The sequence below is a fragment of the Pezoporus wallicus genome, unplaced genomic scaffold (genome assembly GCF_028554395.1).
Source record: "Pezoporus wallicus isolate ANWC-B61680 ecotype Strahan unplaced genomic scaffold, APGP_CSIRO_Pwel_v1 contig_2908, whole genome shotgun sequence".
Taxonomy (NCBI): Eukaryota; Metazoa; Chordata; class Aves; order Psittaciformes; family Psittacidae; genus Pezoporus; species Pezoporus wallicus.
In genome coordinates this window covers 894,132-920,521 of record NW_026642179.1, presented here as the reverse complement: position 1 = coordinate 920,521, position 26,390 = coordinate 894,132, and the positions used below count along the sequence as shown (strand labels likewise).

The following is a 26,390-nucleotide window of genomic DNA, read 5'->3' as shown; positions in this document are numbered from 1 at the left end:
TATGGAATGAACATAGACGTTTAATTGAAGAATTACAGTAACAAGTAATAATAATCAGTATTATTACTCTAGAAACAAAATTAGTTGGAGACAGATTCCTTTGTTGACGTTGCAGTCTGGAGGCAGAAATTATAATTTATACACGTTATGGATTAAAGGTACTGACAAATAACTCTAGCTTGTCATCTGTGTTAGAAACAGAACCCAAATATGTAGAATAAAGAAGTTGTAACTTTTAATTAGATGGGTTTTCAGAGTGTGCCAAATCTTTTATGACTCTGGAGATGGTAACCAGTAATTCTGTTTCTGTCAAAACATTAAACTAATGTTTGCTGACAGGCAGTATTCACCAATAGATCTGGATCATCAGAATTCATTCTGCAAAGAGCTGAACTGTTTGGAATGTGAATCTTCCTATAATTACTGGAAAAAAAACAGGTCTTCTCAGTCTTGCGCACTGAATATTTGGTATTCAGGTTATTTTTGAGGTTGTGTTTGATGTACTTCAGGTGAACACACTCACGGAAACCATGCCAGTGAGGCTAAACAAGCGATGTCCACCAGTATGAACACTTTTAAACTCATTGAAAGACAGTGTGAGAAAAATTCTTCCAAAGCTACTTCTTGTGCCATCGTCCTAATCCTCAAGGAGAGTCTGCAAAGTCCATTTGAAAGACAAGCATGGGAATGAAATTTGGAAATCTGTTATATCTTAAAACTCATGGACTCAGTGTTTTTATACCGTGTAATTTTCTTGTCCGCTTCAGCTAATCCCACCTTTTTATCATCTTCCCCTTTAGAGGGAGAAAAAAAAAAGTTAGCAATAATAACAAATAAAATTGGTAACAAGTCTTGATGCCCTATACTGGACTCTTAATTAATTTTCTTCTCAGCTGGTCTGATAAACATAGCTAATTTCAACTCAGCATGATGGTATTTAGCTTTCCTGAATTCGTGAGCACTGCTGCCTGTACTTCAAGCTTGTACAATGGCTCCTGCTTTGTAAGCTTGTAACTCATTTCCAGCATTGTCAGTAGATGTGACAAAAGCTTCTGGTCCTTGTGTAAACCTTGCCTTGCTGGCTTTAGTGGTGTGTGTAGTAATGCCAGTATCGACATTTGACATGATTATGCCATCCCAATAGTATTCGTTTTACTGATAGAACATACTCTTTCTGACATTTTGGTCAGTTCATTGTTTTTTTCCTCAGAATAAATGAGTCTGGAATCACTTTATGAAAGTCCAAAGGCATTGACTTAAGAGCACATAAGAACCTTGATGTATGCAAAAATAATGAAGGTTATTATTTCTCTGTGTTAGAAGTGAAGAGATGGCACAAGAATCCTTGGAAAAACAAGGAAAACCTCCAACCTAGAAGTTACACAATCACTAGATATTGTAGTTCTCTGAAACAGTTACTAGAGTTCACATATCACATCCATTATGCTTTTCCTTGGCTGTTGGCTTCCTCATGCTGAATTCACGTTTCTGAGAGTCTTGGATGAAAAGTCATTTATCTTAAGTGCTGTACAGATTTTAAATACAAGTCAGGTAGTTCTTAGATGAGGCTAAATTGCATATTTGTTGCCAGTAATAAAAGCCAGAAATATTTGATGGAACATAATTTTGTAGTCAGTCTTTGAGCATAAAAGACTGGTACTTACATAATTTTTTACTGTATCTAAGGTATGTCCTCAAAGTTTCACTAAATGTCAGAGTTTTTTCAAAATACTCATTTGGTTCACCTCTTGTTGAATCTTATGAGAAGGAATGCATCAGAACCCTGATAAGAGTAGGCAAGTGATATTTGTGTGGCAGTGGATTTCCAAGAGACATCTATCAAAAGTGTTTTTAAAGATGGCCTTTTTTATTTATCATAACCTGAGTAAATGGCTGACAACTTCAGCATAATAGATCAATTTAAAATCTGTTTTCATTATCAACTACTTTATATTTGTCAGTTCCTGCTACTTTTTAGTGTAATACAGGTTCAAGATGAATGTTTATTTAGATTGTTTATCTTTTTGTAGAACAAAACTGTTCTACAAAACATTTAAGTACTGGAAACTTTTGGTTTGAAGCACCTTCAAGAGCAATACTGTATGAGCAAGTGATGCTTCTTTAATGGCCTCCCTCTGGATTAATTTTTGTTTGCCACTGGGGGGAGCAGAAGACTGTCACAGCCTTCAGGGAATAAGAGTATTTGTCTTCTGTTTCAGAAGATTCAGGTCTTTGTGCTGAGCTGTGGGAGACTGTTGGTCGTTCACTTCTGCCACATGCGTGAGAATGTGCTTTACTGTGAATAAAATTCTTAATAGGGTTTCATGATTGCTTTTTTTCCAGTTACATTCCGAATTTGGACTGGATTAAACATGAAGTGTAGTTTGGAAAAGGAAGAAAATATCCTCAGAATTATTATTAGTATGAAGAGTAGATTGTGACTCTTGTTGGCTTAAGTAGAGTGCTAAAATTATTCTCTGAAACTTTTTGTGCAGCTGTGCCTAATGTCAAGCTCCCTTTTAGCATGAGAGTGTGATGTGACTACATCACTTGGACTGGGGTGCAGTTTGCTTTAATAAAAGATGCTGTAGCTGAGAAGTGTATATATTTATTTTTTTTTAAATTGATATGTCCGTGGCTGTTGCTTTAACCGGACGTTGCTTTAATCCTGGTGTTCCAGACATAAATCTAAAAGTATTGTTTCCTTCCTTTAAAAACATTGGAAAAGAAGAAACAAATGCATAGAATCAGAGAGTTTTTATGTGCAGGGTATTATAAACATGTTATTCTAGAAAGGCTAGCAACTGTAAATGCTGACTCTTTATTGCCAAACTTATTTAAGGTTCTTTATCAGTGTTACGCATGTCCCTGTAATTGAGAAAGTCCCATAGGCTGTTGAAGTCTTGCCTCCCCTGCTAAGGTTGCTGGACTGGTAATGTTTGTGCGTGCATGTTCTATTACGTATCTTTAACATGTCTGATGTTGCGGAAGAGCAAGACATTCTAGTTGCCAGCCAAGGTTGGGCTTTCCCTTTGGAAAAACTTGTTCTGTGCTGCTAACAGCGAGCAGTCAAAATTTCTACTTCAAAAATCATATTTTTGTTCATGGTGTATGGAGCTAAAAGTAAGCAAAGCAGGCTTAAAGAAATGCTAGAGCAACACATCAGTGCTTTCAGTCATAGGTTTACAGTAATTTTGTGGATATAGCAGAAATTGTAGAAGTCAGTTACTAGGTCCTGGAGCATACCAGCAACCTGGGTTTGCTTGCACCCAAGACCAGTGATGTCTTTCCTGTGGGGTCATTTGTTGTTGCACCTTTCTTTCTTGTTTTGACAGATACAAGCTTCCTCAAGGCTCTTCCCCCTCACATTTTTTTCTTAATATGACATTCGGTTCTATTATTATTTTGTGACTTGTGTTTGAAACAGTTATGGATTCTTATTCTAGGAATATAACCATCTGAGGGTACTGATATGGTTATTGTCAAGGATAACCTTGATGACTGGAAAAAGGCAAACATTACTGTTTTCAAAAGAAAAACAGGAAAAAAAAATCCTGGTAACTAAACACTGGTCACCTTCTCCTCTTTCCCTGGGAATTTTACAGAGCAGAATCTCATAGAAACTGCTTCTAGGCTTGTGAAGGACTGGAAGGTAATTTGAGACAGCCAGCATGGTTGTATCAGGGAAAAATCTTGTTTGACCAACCTGACTACCTTACACGATCACTGCGTCTTCAAGTGAGGGGAGAAACAGTGGAAGCCACTTAGCTTTAGCAAGGCTTTTGCTGTATTTTCATGTAGTATCCTTGTATCCAAATGAGGGGGTATAGTTCGGATGCATGGATTTCAAGGTGGGCGAAAAAGCAGCTGCATCATCAGGCTTACGGAGTAGCAACCGATAGCTTTGAAGTTCTAAACCATGGCTGCTTACGAGAATTCTTTTTTGAAGCTGATGCTGGTGAAACACTCATCAGCAAGTTGGGCAGTGCGGCAGAATGCACAATCAGCAAGCTCCTGGGTAACGCCACCCCTGGGAGGAGGGATCGGTATGCCAGAGGGCAGGATGGTCATTCCCAGGGACCTCAGCAAACTGGAGGAGTGAGCAGACTGGAACATGGTGAAGTTCAGCAAAGGTGAATGTGCAAATGGAAGAGCAGCATCTTGGAAAATGGCCTGCACGTCCTAGTGGACAGGAAGCTGAACGTTAGTGTTAGGCTGTAATGGTGATGAAGGCTAACCACATGTTGAGCTGTCTTAGCAAGAGTGGCAATTATTTCCCTCAATTCATCGCTTTTGAGACTATTTCTGGAGTAATGTGTCCTGTTTTGGTCATATCAGTATGCAAGACAGACAAACATGAGTGAGTCCAGCACTAGAATGGTTACAGAGCCAGGGCATATGACGTACAAGAAGAAACTGAAAGGGAATGGTGTATTTATCCTGGAGAAATGGCAAAAGCAGTAGCATAACTGCACTCTGTCATTACCTACATGGGCTTTACAGCAGAGGCAGTTCTTCTCAGAAGTGCATAAAGAAAGGGCAAGAGGCAGTGGTCATAAATTGACAAAGTAAATTCTCACAGGTTAAAATAAAAATCAGTAATAAGAGTAAATAAAAAAAAAAAACCAAAGCACAAACCTGTTGAGCACAGAGAGGCTATGGAATCATCCTAGGGACAAGGGGCTTTGCGCTCTGAACCGGTATTGAATTTCTCTCTGAGTGTAGGGTTGAACTTGATGACCACCACAGGTCTTGTCCAACTTAACATTTTTGTATGAGTCTCATGTATATGGAAAACCTTTTTGACCTAGAGTTTATATATAGCATGGCACTTATCCTGATACTGTCCATAAGACAGCTTGTTGGATTCATCAGAAGTGCATTCCCTAAACCAGATGTTTCAAGATCTCAGTAATAACATGAGCAGAAAACCTTAAATTCTGTGGAAAATATAGGTAATGTTGCCATGTGGTCATCAGTACATATCTGCCCAGAGCAATTTATTTTCCCTGGCTCCTTTGATTCAGTTATGTTTTTTTGTCTTTAAATTGGCTTGACTGAAAAACAAAATAATTTTTCTTCTTACTTAAAAGTAGCAAATTAGGTTTTCTGGAACAGTCCATAACTCTCTAGGATGGTGTGCCCAACAGTGACAAATTGTGACTGGTTGTCCTACTCCGATTCAGATTTTCAGGATTAATCTTGGCTATCTTACTTTTTTAAAATATTAAACTGTTCAAAATGAATGCTCTGGCACTGGGTGCTATCTCAGTTTGCAGGCTGTTCAGAAGCAGGGATTTAGCTTTTCGCTGTGAAGTAACTTTTCATATTTTTTACTGAAATAAAAAACTGGAAAATTGCAGAAAGTTGGTATAACTTAATACTAAGTTTTTCTCTCATTCAAAATAAGCTACCCTGTCTCAAACCCGATAGTTCTTCTGTCTTCCAACTGCCTTGGTCCTGTTTCTCTTTGTGTTCACAGAATCATGTGGTAATGCTTTCTCACATATTAACTCTGAAATCAGAGCTGAAGGTGATAAAGGAAACTTAGATTCTTCTGGAAATGGCACAGCTCATACAAAGGGAGTCATGGTGTGGATCTAACAGGAGGCTAATTACTTCTATGAAGCTTATCGTATGCTAACAGAAAAGGAGGAAAAGATTGCCATCTTAATTTCAAGCAGTGGATCAATTTTGTACATGAAACACGCAGGCAAGTGAGAAAGGGAAGCACAGTCTCTAGTATTGGCCACTTAACACATGACTGATGGTAAAACTCCTCAATTTTTCGTCTGATTTCTGGGTTACTTTTTGGCTTCAAGTCTCATATTCCATACTTTTCTGAAACACCTCTGCTCAGGTTTTGCCTGCCAGATAATTGCCATTCTAAGTGTGACAGGTGAAACTGTTTCAAAATAGGTCACTTGCCTAACTTAAGGGTTAGCACTTGTGTATTTTGAAAGCCAACCTCTTTTGGACACAGAAAAGTTATATGATCTCACCAATTAACAAGACCATCCTTATTTTAAAGCTCTTTTGTTTCCAGTTCACACATCTGGGACTCCTTTTATCTCTTCTAACTCCAAGCGTTATTTACCTTTCCTAATGTTTTATCTATACAGCTTAGAGTCACCTTCATGTAGTGTAGTTCTGTCCTACTTCATACTGCTTCGCCAAGAGAGGCTTATTCTTGTAATCTTTGAGTGAATGGTCATATTGGTGAGGTTGTTTGGGGTTGTTTTTTTTCTGTAATTTAAATTAATAGGTATAATTAACTGGCATAGGTACATTACTTAATCATATTCTGATTCTGCTGCCTTTCAACCTTTCTCAGGTTATGGACCCCTTAGAAAAGGGCCAAAAAAAAAAAAAGTCAGTGGGAAGTACAGACCATAGAAGTAGCCACAGGACGCAGAGGTAGAGATGCCAGGTTAGAAGCATTTGCATACCTATAGATGCCATTCACATTCTTGTCTATTTTTTAACAGATTTATTTTAGAGGTATCACGTTACATTTGTACTCCTGAATTTTGTCCCACAATTGTTGCGCCTTCCTCTTGCTTATCCATTTCTTTCTATATGAAATTAGTCTATTTCTCATGCATTATCAAATATTGCTCATATGTCTAATGACTCCCTTGGCTTTGTCACCAGCAGTCTAGTTGACTGAAGGCAGTACTTTGCCACAGGTGCCCCTGTTGATTACTAACCAGCTCTAAATTAGTGTACTGGTTCTGGGCTGTTGAAAATCTGTGGGCTGGCATATTTAAAGATGAGTGATGTTAATTTGGAAATATTCATGAAGATTATCTTTGTGTATGATTTTAATATTATAACTCACTGTTCATACTCTAAATTTGGGGATTTATAGAAGCCATTCCTGCAACTGCAGTTCCAGTTACTACTTGTGCAAAAGCAGATTTTACATACCACATAATTTATTTATGCTGTTCATCTCCATTTTTGCTTTATACTTTTAGAGTAGAATGTTAGATCATTGTTTTTCTTTCTTGTGTAAAAATTTCCAGTTTCCTAATGTATTGTTTCCCAGTGGAATTATGCAAGTGCTTTCTGAGGATCTTAGACTGGAGTCTGTTGTGCTTCTAAGTACTTCCTGTGGCTGGGACAAGGTATGCAGGATGAAAGAAAGGATAGTGGGACAAATGTTGGCACAGAAGGAGGTCAAAGAGAGTGAGAAAAGTGGTCCAGCTGAGGGCCACCGGGTGAAGTTGAGAACACCAGGGCTGGATTAGCTGGAGCATTGTATAGAAATGCCCAGAGCTGTGGCACTGGTCTTTGCTCTTTCTCTCTAGCTCAGGAAGTGTTTTGTGAATGTTGCTGCCATAAATAGAAACTCTGCAAGTTTAAAGTAAATTAGAAGCGCATATTTAGATAACACAGTCAGCATCTGTTCTTTTTCACTTCTACTGACTCATGTTTTGTCCAACCCCATGTTATGCTCTTAAAAATTTTTACTATTAGCTCCTGTTGAAACTTAATCCTGTTGTTAAATGTTTTATCTTCAATCATCTTGAGGTAGAGATTTTATTGGTAGAAGGGAGTTGACAATTCGGAGCTGCAGTAACGTTTCAGAAGTATGTGACATCACTCTCGTATCAGCTTTCTCAGAGGCTAGCAGTCCTGACAGCTAAGTTGCTTTTCTCTGGGTCACGGCTGTGCAGTACTCACTGGGGAGCAGCTACTAAGAGAAAAAGGTTGTACCTCACATCCTTAAGTGTTTTTTGTTGTATGTGTGTCAAGATTTTGCTAAAGAATGAATTTTCCTGGAGACTGGTGAGTAATTCTTATGCATTTTACTGTTTTTCTTGAGACAGAAAGCATTTCCTCCTTCTTTGGAAAAACACTTTTTTTTTTTTTTTTTTTAATCCAGCATTCAGTAATTCACAATATATGCAAAGTAGCACACAACACTCATAGCATTCCAGTTAAGATTTTAAATAAAAGCCTAATTTTAGGTAAAAATCAAATGATTACTGATGTGCTAATGTAACTGTGTATAACTTCCAAGTTTTTTATTTAGACATGCTTGTCTACTAGACCATGTGTCTAAGACATTAAATGTAGCAGGAATCAGAGATTTATTTTTTTTTTTATTAGCTTGCAACACTGAATGTGTAGTACTCTCCCAATAGACACTTGTAAGTTACCTTATTTTAACAGAGACCTCATACAGCAATGTTAATAGATGACCAAGTTTCAGATGTTATTTTGGGAGTGCTGTATGCAAGTAGGGGGGGCCAAGTGTCAAAACAGATGCATTTCCAGTCACTGTAAGTATCTCTCTGTATATCATCTGTCAAGCTGTATGTCTGTTTCTTTATGAATGTCATATATTGAGCTACAGCATCTGTCAGCATAAACATTATTTAGGAAAAAAGAACAATCCAACCCACAAAACCATATCTGGTTGTAGCTTAAGTTTTAAATAACCGCAGTGCACTTTGTTTTCGCTTCATGGTAACTGTTTTCTCATCACAGAAGAAATATAAAATACATGCTTTCTTTCCTTCTCCCTAGCTCTTAAAGGTCTAATTTTAAAAGTGCTGCAATACTATGACATTCAGAAACCGTGGCAGATTCCAATTTTGAAAGGATTTCTATTTTAATATGATGATAATCTTCCATATTATAGTAAGAAAATTGCAGCATACCTATCTACACAGAGGTAGTTTGAAAGGGAAGCCCAGGGTTTTGCTGTGTCACTTTGGTTTTGGTTTCTTTTGGTGTTTTCTTTAAGGGTGACAAGTCTTGATGGGTGAATATATGCAAAAATATCTTCCTCATCTGTTTGAAGATTCTGGGGAGTAGTGAAACTCATCTTGGTAAGAGTCAGATACTGATTTCCAGCAGGAAATCATTTCCAAACTGAATTTAGATGATCTGAATCAGAGCTGTAGGTAGCTGTGTGGATGTAATATGTTACTTTCAGAAGCCTGTGCTTAGGATAATTTCATTAATGCGTCAACTGGCAATTTTTATGATACAGTAGTGTGGTGATGATATATTGCAGATACAGAATTGATATAATATTTACGATTTATGTGATCTGGCAGGTTACTGTTAGTGTAAAAATTCCTTTGTAGCTCTGACTCTTCATGTAGGTGGTTGGCTTCCAACCCAGAACTAAAAAGCAATGAGCTGTGGAAAGTGCTTTTTAAATTATGTTGTCACAAATGCAACAGTTTTCAATGTCATTGTAGTTTCCAAATAAATTTTAATGTTCAATTTGGGTAAAGTTTACTTTTTTTACATTTCAGGATGATGGCTTGCATTTCTTAAAAAAAATATTAGTAAGTTAAACTTTATTATCAGTTGTATCACTTTTACTTAGTGTAATTTGGGCTTAGCTGAAATAGGGTTTTATAGGTGGTTATATCAGATGGTCTTCAAAGATGTTTAAAGTGTGTGGTACTTTCTGATACGTAAATTCTATTGAATGCACTATTAAATGGAAGTTATACACAAAACATGAGGTGCTGGTAGCATTTTAGGTTAGGAGTCATAGAAGTTGAACTACACAAATAGATATTTTGCTGTTCTGTTGGCTGGAATTTAGGATTGTGCTTAAACTTCTAATTTGCTTCTTTACCAAAAGAAAACATGCAGCCATACTTTTAAATAAACAGGATAACTTCTTGAATCCTTTCCAGGAAAAAAAAAAGGGGGGGGGGGGAGGGGGGACGTGGAAAGTGGAATGACAGAGGCCTTTCTTAAACACAGGTCTAAAGATACTTACTATATCTGTTAGCTGTATCACATAATTATTAATACAAAACTTTCCAGGTTTGTTGGTTAGCTGAATAGAGCTATAGTTAGTTCGAGTTAGCATGGTGATGGCTGGAATTTTCCAGTAGTTTTTTCCTGCCTAAGGAATAACAATCTTCCTTACAAGTTTCCCATTCTCCTAGGGTTTTTTTTGTTGGCTTTGTTTTTTGGGGTTTTGGTTTGTTGTTTTTTTGTTTTGTTTTGTTTGGGTTTTTTTTCCACCTTGTTTCAAGGTGAAAAATATGCAGTTTAAATATGAACAAGTGTTTGTTAAACCTTAAAGTATACCTTGATTGAAATGTATGGCTACTTAATATAGGTTAAAAGAGCAGTATGTGGATGTATTTAAAGGTAGATGTCACCAAGCCGAGTGATTGAAGAAACTTACGGCTTTGCTTCTAAACCGAGTTGTATCAGTTTCATCAGTTTTACTGGGGAGGGAGAACAGGGAGAGGGGTTAAATATGTTTCTTCTGGTACTGAAACTCCTATTTTGTCTAAATAACAGGATCCGTAAAGGAACACAAACTGTGAATGTTGTGTGACCTGTGTTTTCCCTTTATCTGGCTTTAGAAACAGGTATCTTTCATGAAGAGTGAAAGTTATCATCCTGCCAGAAATTTTCAAAAGCTTAAAGCGTTATGTTTGTTTTGGGGAGTGGTGAGAGGAAGGGGTTGAATTTCCTGCACCTGAGCAGTGAAATAGTTTAGAACAATCATCACTGAACAAATTCTTTACCTCAAAATACCTTCTACCTAATGAGGAAAAGTATGAGCAATGTTCATGGCAAGGCATTACCACTTGTTCACACATGCTTTTGGTGAAGCTGTTGAATTTACTGCTTGGACGTAACATTTCATTTCAGTTGCCTCATATATTGACTTGTTTCCATCTTCTAGAATGTTTCTTTCTTACTAAATACTGAAGACACTGTGTGAAGACAGTGTTTGTGTCTATTAAATACGTACTGTGGGATCAAACTTCTAGTTTAGTATTAAATCATGAAAAACTTAGTTATGTAGCAATCCCAGTCATTTTCAGTGTTGGAACTATCCAAGTAAAAGAGAAAATAAGTTTTATCTGAAGTTGATCTACCAATATGTATTTTGCCTTGTACAGTTTCTGTTCTTTTGAAATGCATTAATAGGTTGAATTGTTTGATTTGGATGGTTTTGCTTTAGTTTTCACCAGGGAAAGGGCATGAAGAGGGAGGAACTCATGGCAAGTTTTTTTGCTGACTTGTCATTGGCAGAGCATTTTCAGACTCCCTGCCCTGACATCCAGGGAACAGGAGCAAACTGAGTGTTAGCACACCCTGCAGTCTGTGGACATCTGGAAGCTTCCCAGCCTAAGGCAATAGTACAACCAAACTCCATACTTTGAGACTGAAGAGTTATTCAAGTGACATTTTGTTTTCAACATGCAAGATTTACTTTTGGGCCCATTTTTCATGTGGAATAAGAAATTCCCTGATGAATTGTCTCCTTCCCCTCCACTTTTCCTTTGCTTTATGAGACTCAAATGAGATAGAAGGAGAATTAATAATATTCATGAATAGCTTCAAAGGTTATGGTTTTAAATTGCTTTTTCATTGTCAAGTCCATCATTGAGGACTAACATTATTGTACGTACAGCTGTAGACAGCAGCCTGTTTTAGGGATTTCATTACTGTGCTAGTCAGAGCAGGCATACGCAATAAAAGGCTGGTAAGGAGTTAGAGCTGGTCTGTGATACCTGCTCTGTGGTCTACAGTGTGCCTCAATCTTTAGTGAACGTCAGGAATCTTGAGTTTAAAGCAAACAAACAAATGAACAATGCTGTCTTCTCTGAGGAAGGACATGAGGTCTTTTTAGTGCAACATCTAGTTGTGGTGGGTTTCTTTTGCTTTGTAACAGTGATAAAGTATTGTGCTGCTATAAACCTGCTGGCTGTAAATGCATTTCAAATCCCCATCCTTTGTAGCTGGGAGAGGGGGTACACCCATATAGAGGCTGAATACATATAAAGAATGCTAAGAAATTGTGGATGCCAGAAGAAAACCATTCTGAAACAATTTGGTGTCAGAAGGCATTTAACATGTAGAACTGTATTGAGTAGCTGGAGATCTGTAAAAATTCTGCATAGCATAGTTACTTTATAGATGAGGAATATCTCTGAAGTTGCTGATTCTGGATTCTGGAAACACCTTATAAGGTGGGAAGTGTAAAAACTTTTTTTTTTTTAACAAAACTTCTGTTTTATAGTCTTGAAATGTAGCCTAAAATCTGCTTTTGTGATAGAATGTGTAATCCAGCAAGGAAAAAAAGGGGGGGGGGGGAGGGTGGAGGAGGTGGAGTTTTCACTTCTGCGTTTCATATGAAAACTCACTGCCTCACAGATCTCTTCCTTATGTTCGTGTTTTCTAGTGGTAAAAGGAGAAATGAGTAATACTCCATATGGTAAACTGCAGTTAATTTATCTTCCTGGGTATGATTTTAGTAGTCCTTTAAAGTTCCTTCTAAAGTGAGATTCAACATAAGAAAAACTTAAGTTCTAAAAGAGGTTGATACAATATAGCGTTCCCACCATGGTATTGGATTTTCTTTGTCATTTAAATATTCCACAGAAGTGACCGACTCCGAGTGTCAGCCATCCAGGTTCCCCTTTGATCCTGAGCTCTTGCTCTGACGCAAATGAAACAAACTGATTTGTCATTTGTACATTACGTGTTTCTTTATGAAATGAGTCTTCACCAGGATTTCGATTTTAGTGGATTGTGGCAGGTGTGTGTGCATGTATGCACGTCACATGAGAAAATCCTAGCTGTTGGGATTAAAACTCAAGAAGTCGGCACCAGTACTATTAACATTTGATTACTCAGTACGCAAGAGAGCAGCCTACCAAAGTTGGCCAAAGATGGCTGCATGTAGACCTCAAGTGGCATGCTACAATTCCAGCAGCTTAGAATTTCACAACAGCTTGAAAAAACTACCTGTGAAAGAAAACACCTCCTGGCTTTTGGCTCTCACTAAGGTATGAATTTAATGCAAGAAAATGCTGACAAGATTGTCAGATGCATCATGTCTGTTCAAGAGGAGGTACTGTCCCACAGTTCTTTCCTACTGCTGCAGTTAACCTGTGATTGTAATTGGAAGAAACAACCTGGTGTGCTGTTTCCTGAAGCGGTGTGTGTTGCTGGGTCAGCGATAGTTTTTAATAAAAACTAAGTGTTATATCAGTTGTATTGTGGGGAGAGGGTACGGTTGTGAGGGTCAGGATATAAAACTAAGAAACTGAATAATACTTTTTGCCATGTATGTTTCCACATAGCTGACAAATCTGATAGTTCATTCTGTAAATAAGCTGTAGTTGTTCCTTGGCATTTATGAAGGAAATGGATAACGCAGAGCAATCTGTGTAGGTGCTGAAACTGAAGATGTGAAAATACAAGGGGATGCAGCCAAGAAATACTTTTGTCAGATGAAAATTTCAAACTTCTAGAACTAATGGCTCGATTATATGAGACCAACAGGCATCAAAGTGATTAACAATCTGCTTATAAGCACTGGGTAGTAGATGTAAACTCTTTATCAGATGGGATGCTAAAACTTTATCTGATAAATTGAATAATGATATAATTGAATAATGACCTTGTTCTTGTGGTACTTATTTTGGCAAATTCACCTTTTAAAATACCTGATTGTATGCTTTACAGCACATTCTATAAAGCAAATTATTTTTTAATGTAGTACATGCATTTCATAAAAGAAAGTACCCTGAATAGTTCATTTGTTTACCCATCACACAGACCTTTTTTTCTTTATTTAAGAAGGCCAAATAGCTTTAATCTAGCAATTTTGTATTGTAGTTACTCTTCATCTGTTCTATTTCCTTATGTAATAATGACTAAGTGTGTTGCTGAAGTTGTGATAAATTGTTGCTAGCACTGAGGTGTGGTGTTCATTTATTTTATCAGAAATGTGGCATTGAAATGTCGAAAAAGTAGCTAAAACACTATATAAAGGAAATAGTACTTAAGCTTGTATTCAGGTTGACTTGTGTTTCTGCTATTTGTAGGTAGGTTCTAAAATCAATGGATCACTTTTTACTGTGAATGATCTTTACATGGAAGATTATATCCTTTTAATCACTTTTTCTTTCTTAGTATTCAACTAAGTTGGCATTTTTGCAATAATTTTGGGGAAGATGCTTGGTATAAAAGACTGCACAGCTAGGAATCTTTAAGTATCAGATGATTGCATTTCATAACACTATCATAATGTTACTAACTTTTTCTTTGTGCATTCTGAAGTAACAGAAAGATATTCCAGTATCTGTGGCTCCTGCCAGATCTGATGATGCATATAGTAGCAGATCAAGAAAAAGCAACCCCAAGCTTTATTTTAGAGTTGGGGTGGTTTTTTTGTTTGTTTGGGGCTTTTATTGCATTTTTGTAGATGAATCTGACTAATCACCTGTAGCTAACCTTGGATATTTTCCTTTAGACTGCCCTCCCACTGTTCACTTTTGTGCTTGGTAACATAGGGAAGGTGCCATCCTCCAGTTCTCAGCCATCATTTGGCTCTACTTGGCTCTCTGACATATTTCTCAGCCTCTTTCTTGTTGCATGAGACCCTGTGCTTCCATTATTTTTTGATCATATGCATCCAAGCAATGAATTAATGCTGTAGACTAGTATCACTAAACAGTGCAGAAGATAGATTCAATGCTGTAAAGGGGCTGGTTTTGCTAATTGCTCTGACAGGTATTCTTGGCACCAACAATTAGGCATAGTAGTTTCACCTAACTCTGACAATCAGAGTTAAACACACCATAGGAGCGTAAGAGATGTTGTGGTAAATCAGACAGTGGGTCCATCTGCCCTGGCACTCTCTGCTTGATGAGGACTTGTGCTTATGCTTAAGATGAAGGTGTGAGAAGACTTAGCACCATGTCAAAGTGTGACACCCTGTAGTATTTTCTTGTGGATAATATTATAATGTTGTATTTTCTGAAAAGAAGTAATTGCTGAAGTGTTGTAGCCTGCCTAATTTTTAGAAATACTTTAAGGTAGCAAGACAAATAGAAGGGAATGATGAACTTAAAACCAGAGAAAAGAGGAGATGTGGCCTCTTTGCAGTTAGAACAGTTCTCAGGGTTTCTCAGAAGCCTGATTGGTGTTCAGACCTCTAGATTAAAATATGTTGTATCTTCACCAGGATCTTTTGGGTGGTATGGTTTAGTGTGAGGTGTCACTGCCCATGGCAGGGGAGTTGGAACTTGATGATCTTAAGGTCCTTTCCAACCCTAACTATTCTGGGATTCTATTCTATGATTCTATCTTTAATATAAAATATGAGCAAATAAACACAAAGTGCAAACATTAACATAATATGTGGACATTTCGAAAAAACAATGTAGGTTTTCAAAAGCATATGAGTGTGCAGAGAAAATCCTGAAATAACTTCCTATCTACTTGTGATTTCCAACAAATCCCAAACCAGTTTTATTTGTTGCTAATGTTTCAGTCGTTTGGAGCCTTCTAAAACAACTTGCTGCTATTCTTCTAAGACAAAAATACTGTTTTTCTGAAATGATCAGCTCCTGAGGCTGCAGCCCAACGCACTGAAAGAAACAGGAGAGTTGAGCAAGGCCCAGCTGCGCCCTTGGACCTTGGAGATGGCAGCTGACGCGTTCAGTGTTCCAGTTCAGTGCCGTGTTTTATACCCCATGTGTCTCTGTACTTGAACTTTACGTCATAAGCAATGAATATTTTTAATAGAGTTTGTGCTCTTTTGTCTGAGATGAATGCAGGCCCACACATGGTGTAAGCTTCAATTAATTATCCTCTGGGGTCTGGTGCACATATTTGCATATGCTCTATCAGTGGACCACCAAGATTATTCAATTAAATCCTTACAGTGGCTCTAAGAAGGTGTGTGATTGAAGTGTTAGTGATGACTGTTCATTTATAAAATAATTATTTTTCTAAATTTCAACATCTATCCTTATTTCTTCCATAATAGGATCTATTGTGAGGGAAAATTCTGAAATGCGGGATGTGTCTGAATTGGGACCACAACTAAAACTGATGTACAAGTGAATGCACAGGCATTTCAGCTGCTTTCTTCTGTCAGATTGTTAAAATAAATATTTCCAAGCATTTCCCAGATGATAATATATGTACTTTGCAGACCATTTTCTTTTCTCAGCAGACAGAAGAACTGTCGAGTTACGACCTAGTCATAAGCATGGCTTTCTTTTTTAAGTTCTACTGGGTTATTAATAGAAGTGTGTTGTTATTTAATAAAAATGACTGTTCACTAGAGATGTGATTGCAGAAGTATGCCAGTTCCTAAGGCGTTGAGAAAGTGATCAAGAAGCCATGGAAGTCATGTAATTGTCTGAAGGTAGTGTTATGTTGTTACACTTCTGTGTAATCATAAATGATAACAGATGGGATAAGGGAAAGGTACCCTGAGAAATCTGACCAAAGGTAGAAGACTTTTAAGAGGTTTTTTCTTTTTAAATACTTAAAGTAAATACTTTTTAAAGTATTTACATCTGTTATTGCATATCAGATTTTGATCCTGATGTCCTTACCTAGATCTGCGGAGCAACCCAGTGTGATTTCACCAAATGTCTTGTAAAAGCCTGAAGTTGAATTTGAGGTAGTAGTTTACTGAAACTATACATATTTTTTATAATGTTTTCATATATTGCATTTGTAACTCAATAAGATTAAGCAGCTTTACGTTTTTGCAGTAGCTTATTTGAACAACTGACTTATGCTGTAACTCCTGCAGTTATTCTTTAAAGGCTGTCACTTAGTTTGAGACTAAACTAAACAAGATTCTGAGTTATATGATACAAGAGTAAAAAAATACATGGGGCAAGTGGTATCTTTTAACAAACTTGAGTGAAGATAATTAACAGCTCTAAGGAGACCAAGAATGAAGCAAAGTGGAATGTGAATTTTGAGGCAATGAGAATCCACAATTATAATAGGTAATTGTACGCTGTTACTGAAAAGTCAAAAGTAGAGGGAGAAAGAAGGCATGACAATGAAAGCATTGAAATTGTTGCACAAAACGAGTAGAAATTTGGCTAACTACAGGCACATTTTATCATTTTGTGGTCTTCTGGTTTAACTGGGAGAGGCAAAGACAAGTCTTTTAAGTGCTAAATATTGAAAATGCAAGTCATGCAGTAGGTGATGAGCATGTATTCATAGTGTGTGCTCTTTTATCGACATTGCAGGAAAAGGGAAAAAAAAATAAATAAAAAACAAAACACACCCCACAATGCGGTGGTTACAGTATGGTAAAAACTGGGATAGAAAGAAATTTGATGCATAATGAATGTGTGGCAGAACAGATCGTTAGTAAGAGAACTGTAAATAGAGAGCAAATATAGCTATTTACTAAATACCTAGATTTTGTGAAGGGGAATCACTGGCTCTTTTGAAATACTACTTCTGTATCAGAGAATGCTCCAAACTAGTTAGGGGAAAAAAAAGAAAAACCCTGAGGTAAGTGCCTGTAGGCTTTGCTGTTCTTGTTAGCAAACCCGCAACTGTTTCTGAATGAAACCCAAAGTTTTCTTTTTCTTTCTGTGTCATCTGATTACTGAATCCATTGAGATCCCTTTTGAAGTTAAAGTATATTTTTGTTGTCTTCTCCGCATGTCAGCTTTTATGTCTTCCACCCTTTACCTCTTCAGGAGAGGCAGCAGTGTGCCTCCTGCAGCAGTGTGACTCCTGCATCAGGGAAGCAAGCTTTTGGGAAGCATTAACTAATCAGGACTATATGGTCAGTCTTCAGGAAGAGGTAGTAGCAACCCTATTGGTGCATCCAGTGCCTCTCCTGGTCCACAAGCCACCTGCTGAACCATGCCACTCCAAATCCCATTTTTCTTTAGAAAACAGATTGTAGGTTTTCACTGCAGAACTGTTATGTTACTCTAGTTGTTGGGAGCTTTCCAGGTAGTTAACCATTAAGGGATGCTGCTTGAATTTCAGCTGTCAAATCTGAGATTCACAGGTAGTTCTGCCTTCTAACACCCACACTGCTATTTTCTCAAACAGGAAATGATGTATTAATCATATTTACTACAGTCTGATTCTTTATGTGCAGTGGTGTTATTAGGGTACCATATTAGATACTGTGCACAGGGCTTAAAATGTATGTAGTGAAACGTTATATAGATTGATGACACATGGCAAGTACACCTCACAAACTGTCACTCTTCTGTTCAGGTGTTTGGCTTCTGTGGTGTGTATCAAGTCTTACAAATTCCCAGTTATGTTATCTACAGTCTATGACTCTATGAAAAACCCTCCCACAAATTTTTGGGAAAACTGAAAACAGCAACACTTCCTTTTTCTAAAAATGCAGTGCTTGATTAGAAAGAAGAGTTTCTTACTAAAAGCTTTTCAATCTTTAATACAATATATGCTACTTTAGAAAACATTTCATCCCAGCATTTTTAAAGAGCTTTTAATATTTGCACTTAATCACATGAACTTACATTTTTACGTTGGAAGTATGTGATGAGAGCATATTAATCATATCTGCTCAAGCGAGAAAAGCTTTGTTGCCTGAGTTGCCTAAGTTGCCTGTGAAAAATAAACTTGTAGACCAAAAAAATGGTGGCAGCAGCAGCTACAGTTTAGGTGTTGCATTGTCTGCCAGGAAAACTAGCAGAATTTTGCATGCACCTCCCCACTTGTTTGCACACATAAAGGATTATAAGCACTTTGCTCTTAGCAGCAAATGTTATACAGGTCTGTCAGCACTTTGCTTTGAAACTTGCTGTCTCTTTACACCCTCTTTTGTTCACTCGCTGATGTTACCATGCTGGTATGTTTTCCAGTGGAGCCACGCAGCCTGGTTTCCAAAGTTGTTGTTTAAAAAGCTTAATTGAAAAAAGGCTCATAATTCTAGGGTATGATAGCACTGACAAAAAAGTGCTTGCATTTGCTATTTACTGTGCAGTGTGGCATTACAGATTTAGCAAAATAGAAGAGCTGGTACAGCCACAGACCACATCCGTGCTAACAGTTGCTTAGGGACTGCATTTACTTAAACTTTTCCAAATTCAGACAACTTTTTGTTAGATGTAAGTTGCTGCATGTATTTCAATTAGAAATGAGACATTCTTACATTAGAAAGCAAGCACACAAGGTAAAAACAGCTGATGTTATTTCTACACACACACACCTTGAGGAATGACATAGAATCGTAGAAGCGAAGTAAAGCTGGCCCAGACTTGTCTAACGTTTGTATCCAGTTGAACCTTATTTAAATATCAGTGCAAAAATTTAGCATTAATGTAGAGAGGATGACTTTATTGCTTTGGTAATTTTGGTAGTCTTACCTTACTGTGATCTTTTAAGGTATTTTGTCACGAAGCAGGTATTATAAATGCATAAAACTGCTTTTTGTAAGAAATCTCTCCATGCATTCTGAGTATATTTGTGGTATATAGGGATCGCATGTTGGCATCAGACAGATTAAATTGTCAGACTGAATCTTATCTAAGATGTAGAATAAATGTTAGGAGTCAGATACTTGGTGTAGCATTCTTCCGAAATGTGTCCTTCAGTGTTCACTTGTCAAAAGGAACAGTCTTTCTAAATTAAAGATTCAGAGGCCTGTTGAAAGTTGTATCCTGGTTTATGATTTTGTTTGTGTTTTTTCAGTGAAGTAGAACTCAGCCTTTACTTTGATGGTGTTGAGAATGAGCAAATGAGAAGGCCTTAGCATTTAGGAACACATAAATAAAGTCTACAAAGACAGGGCATGAAAGAAACTTTGAAGTGGCATCTAGTTTTAATTCTGGTGGGAGAAAACCAGATGTTTCTTTGGGAGTTCTGGCCCAGCTCATTTTTTTTTTTGAGAGGACAGGGAATTCGGCCAAGTCATACAATGGAGAGACCCCAAACCAACTGTCCCCACCCTAGTACTTTTATCTTTCTTGCCACTTCTGAGTGAGCTGCTCTGTTCAGAGAAAAGATTGTCTAACCCTTAATTTTTCATCATGTGCATCCTCCTGTATGACTCGAATACTTGTCTCTCTTTTTCTTTTCCATTCCAATTGACTATTTCCTATGCAAAAAATCCCTGTACTGTTAAAGATGATAGTAGTTTTAAAATGTCAAGCCTGGACAGAATTTTGAATTTCCTGGTTTTGCAGTGGTGTATGTGTTAGAACAGAGCATTGTTACACAGCATTTTTGGGTCAGCAATCTTGTAAAACACAAGATAGAACAAAACCAAACAATCCTGTTTGTGTAGGACTTCCATCGGGAAGTACTGCTTCTGGAATTATGCATTTTGTTGCTACTTACAAATAGAATAATATACTTGGATGATATATTTGAGGACTTTTTTATTAGTCTTTGGATCACATTTGGCCATCAAAAAGATTGCTGTTGACTGTACATTTAGTGAGTAGATTAAAACTACACAGTAGGGTTTTTTGAACATGTCTAGAAAATAAAACAATACTGCCTTCTGAAGAGATGAAAAGAGTCTCAAGGTGTGGAAAGGAGAAGGAGAGTAGATAAGAAGGCAAATACCATGAGTTAGATTCAAGGTTACCGTCAACTTCCGACCTGAACAAGATAAATCGCTTTGCTCTGAGGGCTTGTCCATGTGCCAAAGCTAAGCTACCTGCTAAATGATGCCAAAGCTCACAGTGTTCAGAGGAAAGGTTTGGGAAGAAGTTAAAAATTCTGGAGAAAAGAGGTCAAGTTAAATTGGTGCTGTTAAATTCGCATCTTCTTGTCTTGCACTGAGTTAGCCAAAAATGTAACATGTCCCTGCTTGAGCTATTTTGGTCTGTTTAGGGTTTTGTGTTGTAGGGGGTTTATTTATTTGTTGTTGGCTTGCTTTGTGTTGGTTTTGATCCTTTTATAGGAGGTCATTGTCCCAGGCCACTGCTGGGATCAGGAATGGAGTATTATCTCAATACATGCAAGAACTAGGCTTTATTTTGCATTGAAATGCTTATCTCTCATCTTAGTCACCTGTGTTGATTTCTGGTGCACAACACATCCCAGTAGCAAGTATTAATAAGGAATAGTTTGTGCCATATGCTGAGTGTAGAGAGTATGCTCATTAATACTAATAAAATACAGAGGGATTTTTTTCCATCTTTGATAGCATCCATCTTGATCTTTAATAGCACGCTATTAATACAACTTTAACTGTGGATGCTAAAATAATAAGGGTCAGTTATATCCTTCAGTGTATGTGTAACAGCGTGTTTGCATGTATTGATGCACTGTGTTCGCAAAACATGTTGACATGAAAAATTGGACAGAAAAAGGAGTGTTGTTTCCATATACCTCCTGGAAGCTGTATCTCTGCATAACAAAAAAGTTAACACACTGGCTTCCAGCTGCCTCTGTCAATGTGAATCACTCCTTACCACATAATAGAAATGCAGAGACATAAATATGCAGAGCTGAACCTCCGAGTTACGCACTATAAAATCGAGATTAGAGTTCTCAGTTAAAAAGTTTTCTTTATTTCCCTTGAGATTTATTGATATGTATTATTATAGTGAACAACTGTCTAAATCGCATATTGAAGATGGCAAATACCTTCATTTTAATGAAACTCTCAGTAGTCTGCAAGATCAAGGTTAAAACAAATGCTTTAACCTACTGTTAACGTGGGAGGGTTATGACAATAATTACCAAGTTAGTCTACACCTTACATAGGTATTTGGAGGTGTCTTGTCAAAATATCAGCTAAATTAATGCCAGAAATGCAATAGTTCAGATGAGTAATGAAAGTTTTCAAATGGAAGTATGTAAAATGTGTTCATAACAGCTAGACATATTTACAGTTGTCACGCTTAGTTGTACAAGCTGAATTTCACTTCACTGAGGCGATTTCACTTGTGTCTAAGCTGAAGAGGAAGAAAAGGTTGTTGTTTTTTTGCCTTGCCTTTTTAGAAGGAAGTGTCCCTCAATTGTTAGAAAGCAAATATCCCACAGGAGAATGTTTCATGTCTACAGTATTTTTTTGCCTTTTTAATGTAATGTTGGCTACTCCTTTACACATCTCAACACTAGTGTAAGGATAACTGTATTTTGTCCAAAAATGTTTTTATATTTTTGGAATACTGACTTGATACATGACTCAAGCCTGAAATGAAATATTCTTGAATAGATATGTGTCAGTGCTTCCTTTCCTTTCATCTCTCTCTTCTTACCCCTTCTTTCTTTCCCTCCCTCCTGTTTTTGATATAACCTCTCTTTTACATTCTTTGACTGTGGCCTCTTCCTGTGTCAGTGTGAGCTAGGTGCACTCATATAAAACATGGGATGTGCCACCTTTGTAGCTGTCCTGAGTATTGGTTGTCCTTGAGCAGAAGTCCTGATAGATTTATTTCTACATTTCTGTATGTCAGCTGATAGCCAGTTGTCAAGGTTTTATGTGATTAAGATGGCAGCATTTTGGAAGAGCTTATGGAATGCCAGCTCATGTCCATAATTTTAATTTGGGTTTGTTTGTCTTTTTTTGTTTGTTTGTTTAGTTTGATGTGAGAGTTTCTGAAATGTCAGAACAAAAAGAAAGGTTTTGGGAACTGAAGAAAAAGAAGAATCACAAAAAACCCTGGGAGCTTCCTCAGGAATATTTTGAATCTTAATTCCCTTCAATCTCGGCCATTTTCATTTGAAAGGCATTGTAGGACCATGGCAACTAGGGATGGCATAGACAAACTTGGGTCATGTCTTTTCTGTCTCCTCATTCTAACGGATGTATTTCTGGAGCAGGAAGCTTCTTTAGAAGCTAAACTTAGAATTCTGCTGAATTTAGTGTGAAGATAAAATAGCTGCGATTGCTAGCTCATTAGTTAAGCTCGATAACACATCTGTCCATTTAGGTATTAAGAAGATTTTAAAATCCCAGTAAAGAAAGTGCAAAGAATTGGGCTATCTTTCTGATCTTGCACTTTAGGTTTATGCATATTTATCCAACTATCCATTGACCATAAAGGTAGCATGAATATTCTATTAAGCTTTTGCTTAGAGGTAGCTTTTAATTAGTAATGCTCCCTAGTTGCAAAGTGTTATGATCCAAAGGAGTTTTCAGAAAACTTGGGGAACGTTAAGATGGTCTTGTTAAGTCTGGGTTGTCTTAAGCAGGAAGAGTAGACAACATAACATTTGCAAGACGAGCTGTGCTTCATAGTTCTGGAAGCTAAGATGGTTGAATAAATAGGCAATAAAAGAAGTACGTGTTAAGGATAAAGTGCTATTCAAAGTTTTTATTGTTCTACACCTTTTCTGCTATCTTCCAACTAAAGCACCTTTTTTCTTTTTCAATTTATTCTCTGTTCGAGAATATTTTTCAAGGCTGAACTTATGATAAGAAAGGCATAGTATTATGTAAGATAACTTACATGAACAAGATTATCATCACATATTCTTTGCAAAAGTAAGTACTATCAAATGGAATGACTTTCTTTGTGATTTACAGTGCTGATTTCCAAGACTGATGGGTTTGTATTATATACATTTTGCTTATAAATGTTATTGAAAGTGTTAAAAACAGAAGAGGTGAGTTTGTTTTGAAGCATGTGTTATCCAAATAACATATGTGTGTCTGATTTCTGCTTGTATACTTTTTAATCACTGAACCAGGTTTAGATTCTGTCAGTGCACCTTTCTTGCTCTCTCTCCTACATTTTGGGGCCAGAAAGTTCAGTGGGGGTTTCTGCAGTTTGGGCACCCTTGCCTCTTACAGTTGTATAGTCTTGCTGCTGTACCAGCTTGGAGCAAAACTGATGCTGGGACCCTGCCACTTCCTTGGAGGCAGCAGGTAGAAAAGCCCCAGGCTGCAGCAGGCACATGTTATAGCTGTCAGCTGATTGACGTATCTGGTAGGTGGTAAAAGCAATTACTCCCCTTCTCTTTCTTCCCCTCTAGGGCTCAAGTCAAACATTTCCTTCTTCAGAGGTAGCAGCTGCTAGTTGTTGAATTTGGGCAATTTCTTCCAAATTGTGGGAGCTGCTGTGATGTAGAAACACCTGCAGCTCAGGGGAACTAGATACTGCAAAGTGAGTGGTTTGTGCTGATGAGGGTGAAGCCCTCCAGCAGTAGGCTCCCTGCCACTTGAAGGTACTCCCAAAAATCACTACAGGGGAGTAGCATTCTGAATTAGAAAGTCACCGTCAGAACTGTGATTGTGATGCATCGCTCTTGTTCCAATCAGTCAATGTTGTGGATGATATTTTATCCCTACAAAGCAGTTGTTTGTCTTACGTTTATACTGTCTCTATCTGAAATCTTGTTTATGAATATATAGACACTTAGCTGAAGTGAATTATAGGTGATCGTATATGAACTAGTAACACTCTTACTGCTCTAGTTTTTTAATTCAAAACCATTACCAACATAGTGCCAGTGTTTTCCATATCTCTCCAGAGTATTGATGAAGATTCTTTACTACTTGTTACCATCTTTTTTATTAGTTTACATATATATATATGCATTTGTGTGTGTACACCTGCATTCTTGTATGCTGTAATGAAATACTCATGAATGTTTTCACTGTGCTGATATAACCGATGTCCTGAATTTATATACTTGAATTAGAAAATATTGCCTAACAGTTTTTCTTTCTCTCTCTTCCACAGTCATAATGAACGAAAAGTAACCTGCAAACATCCAGTAACAGGACAGCCATCGCAGGACAACTGTATTTTTGTTGTGAATGAACAGTAAGTAACATCTGTTTCAGTCTGTAAAATAGGTGTTTTAAAACTTACTAATATTGAAGTAAGATTCAGTGATCGATAATTGCTGTATTTCTTTTTCCAAGTCAGATTAGCATGTATAAAGTTTTACTTGTTAAATTATTTCAGAGTAATTGTTTTAAATTATGTCAGAGTATTATTAAATATTTAATAATAACTTTTAAGATAAAAAGCACAGCCGAAATGAATTGTATGGTAGAAATGCACCATGCTCATGCAGTGTGAATTGCCACTTGTCACTTTACTTATTCTTTAATATTAGCAAATGACGTATTTTATATAATAATCCAGTAAACTTTCAAAAAAGAATATTTTTTTGAATCACATAGGGACATTCATGTGCCTTTATTGTGTTTTGCCTGATAGTGTCTCCTCAATTGGTTGTTTTCTTGGCTAGTTGAGACACTTTCTGAATCTCTGGGTAATAACTTGGTTTTGTTATCTTTACATTAGTTTTGTAGAATATACAGTAATATGAGAAGGTATGCATAGAAGTCATACCTCACCTCAATATTTTATATACGGCTGGGTATTGGGTGTCCTGCTCACCACCATTGCTGCAACATGTTATGTTGTGGCTGTAGTGAAAACCATCAGAAATGCAATATGTGACATTTCACAAACGTGCATCTTCTCACTGAACTGGGACAAAGCCATATGGGGGCTTTGGAGAGCATTTCTTCTCATTTCTGTCTCATGCTCATACCTGTCTTTTTCCCTCCCACCAACACCTAACGGTAATAGAGAAATCCTATTTTAAAACATCTTAAAATTCATTTATAATAGATTTAAGTTTAAAACACAGTGCAGGTAACTTTACAATGAAGTGTGAATTGCTTTCAAATTGGAAAAGTAGGACACAGATTGTGTTAGGCTACATCTAGGGGTGCTTTTTAATAGCAGTCTGCACACACAGCATGTTCTAGTGCTATTACATATTCTATTTTCAGGACTGCTGCAGCAATGACATCTGAAGAAAAGAAGGAGCGACCAATAAGCATGATATGTGAAGCAACTAACTATAATGTGACATCAGATTATGCTGCTCATCCAATGAGCCCTTTGGGCAGAGTAAGTATTTATGTCCAAATTAAAATAAAATTATTCAGTTGGACCACAAGATAGTAGGCAGTATAGACTATATATTAGTATTCCACTGAAAAAAGCGAAACAAAGCATGTATCTTTTCCAGGGCACTTGGCTTTTTTCATCTTTAATTTGGAAACTGAAGTGTCTGAAACAAGTTATCACTGAAACTGTAATTTTTATCAGGTATCACAGCTCTTATGACTTGCATGCACTTACATTGTTCACAGAATCTGACCTTTGTGTTCTGTGTGAACTGCAAAATGCTGAGTGACTGATCAGACATCTGGGTAAGCATTGTTACAGAAATAGCTTAGTCACAAACAGTTGACTAGATCTCCAGGTAAAAGGGAGAGAATTATAATTGTGTGTAAGAAGTACTTACAAGAGAGGTGGAAGGTGACTGAGGTAAAATTGAAGGGCAGATGACATGATTTGCTGTCATTGGACCAGAAGTTGAAGTCTTGGCTTCCTAGGAAAATTCTTGTTAAAAGTCCTGGAGATTCATAGGTTACCTAGGTGAGAGAGCGGCTGCATGGTGCTGGGTTACCAGCTGGGGTTAAACCAAGACAGCATCTTGCATTTTAGTCTTATCTAATATAAGTCCAGTTTGCTCTACTATGCAAACCAAAGCACAATAAGAGTGAATGACTGGGAGGTTTGCTTCAAGAGCAACCTTCTGGTCCAAGCTAAAATGCTGAGGCAGAAATCCACTCATATCATGGAAAATTGCAACCATCTTGTAGGCACTGAAATTGCCTA

The 26,390-nt window shown here is 37.2% G+C and overlaps 1 protein-coding gene across 23 annotated transcripts in view; it reads left to right on the top strand.

Annotated features, from left to right (window-relative positions):
* PLEKHA5 (pleckstrin homology domain containing A5) overlaps positions 1-26,390 on the top strand; it is a 159,685-nt gene that overhangs the window by 71,799 nt on the left and 61,496 nt on the right. For all 23 annotated transcript variants that reach the window (XR_008974753.1, XM_057428151.1, XM_057428158.1 and 20 more), the window contains exons 4-5: positions 24,423-24,506; positions 25,493-25,613. Coding sequence is in view for 22 of the 23 variants with exons in the window: in XM_057428151.1 (XP_057284134.1) it covers positions 24,423-24,506; positions 25,493-25,613 (205 nt within the window). In the remaining variant the exon portion in view is untranslated. The remainder of the gene's footprint in view (positions 1-24,422; positions 24,507-25,492; positions 25,614-26,390) is intronic.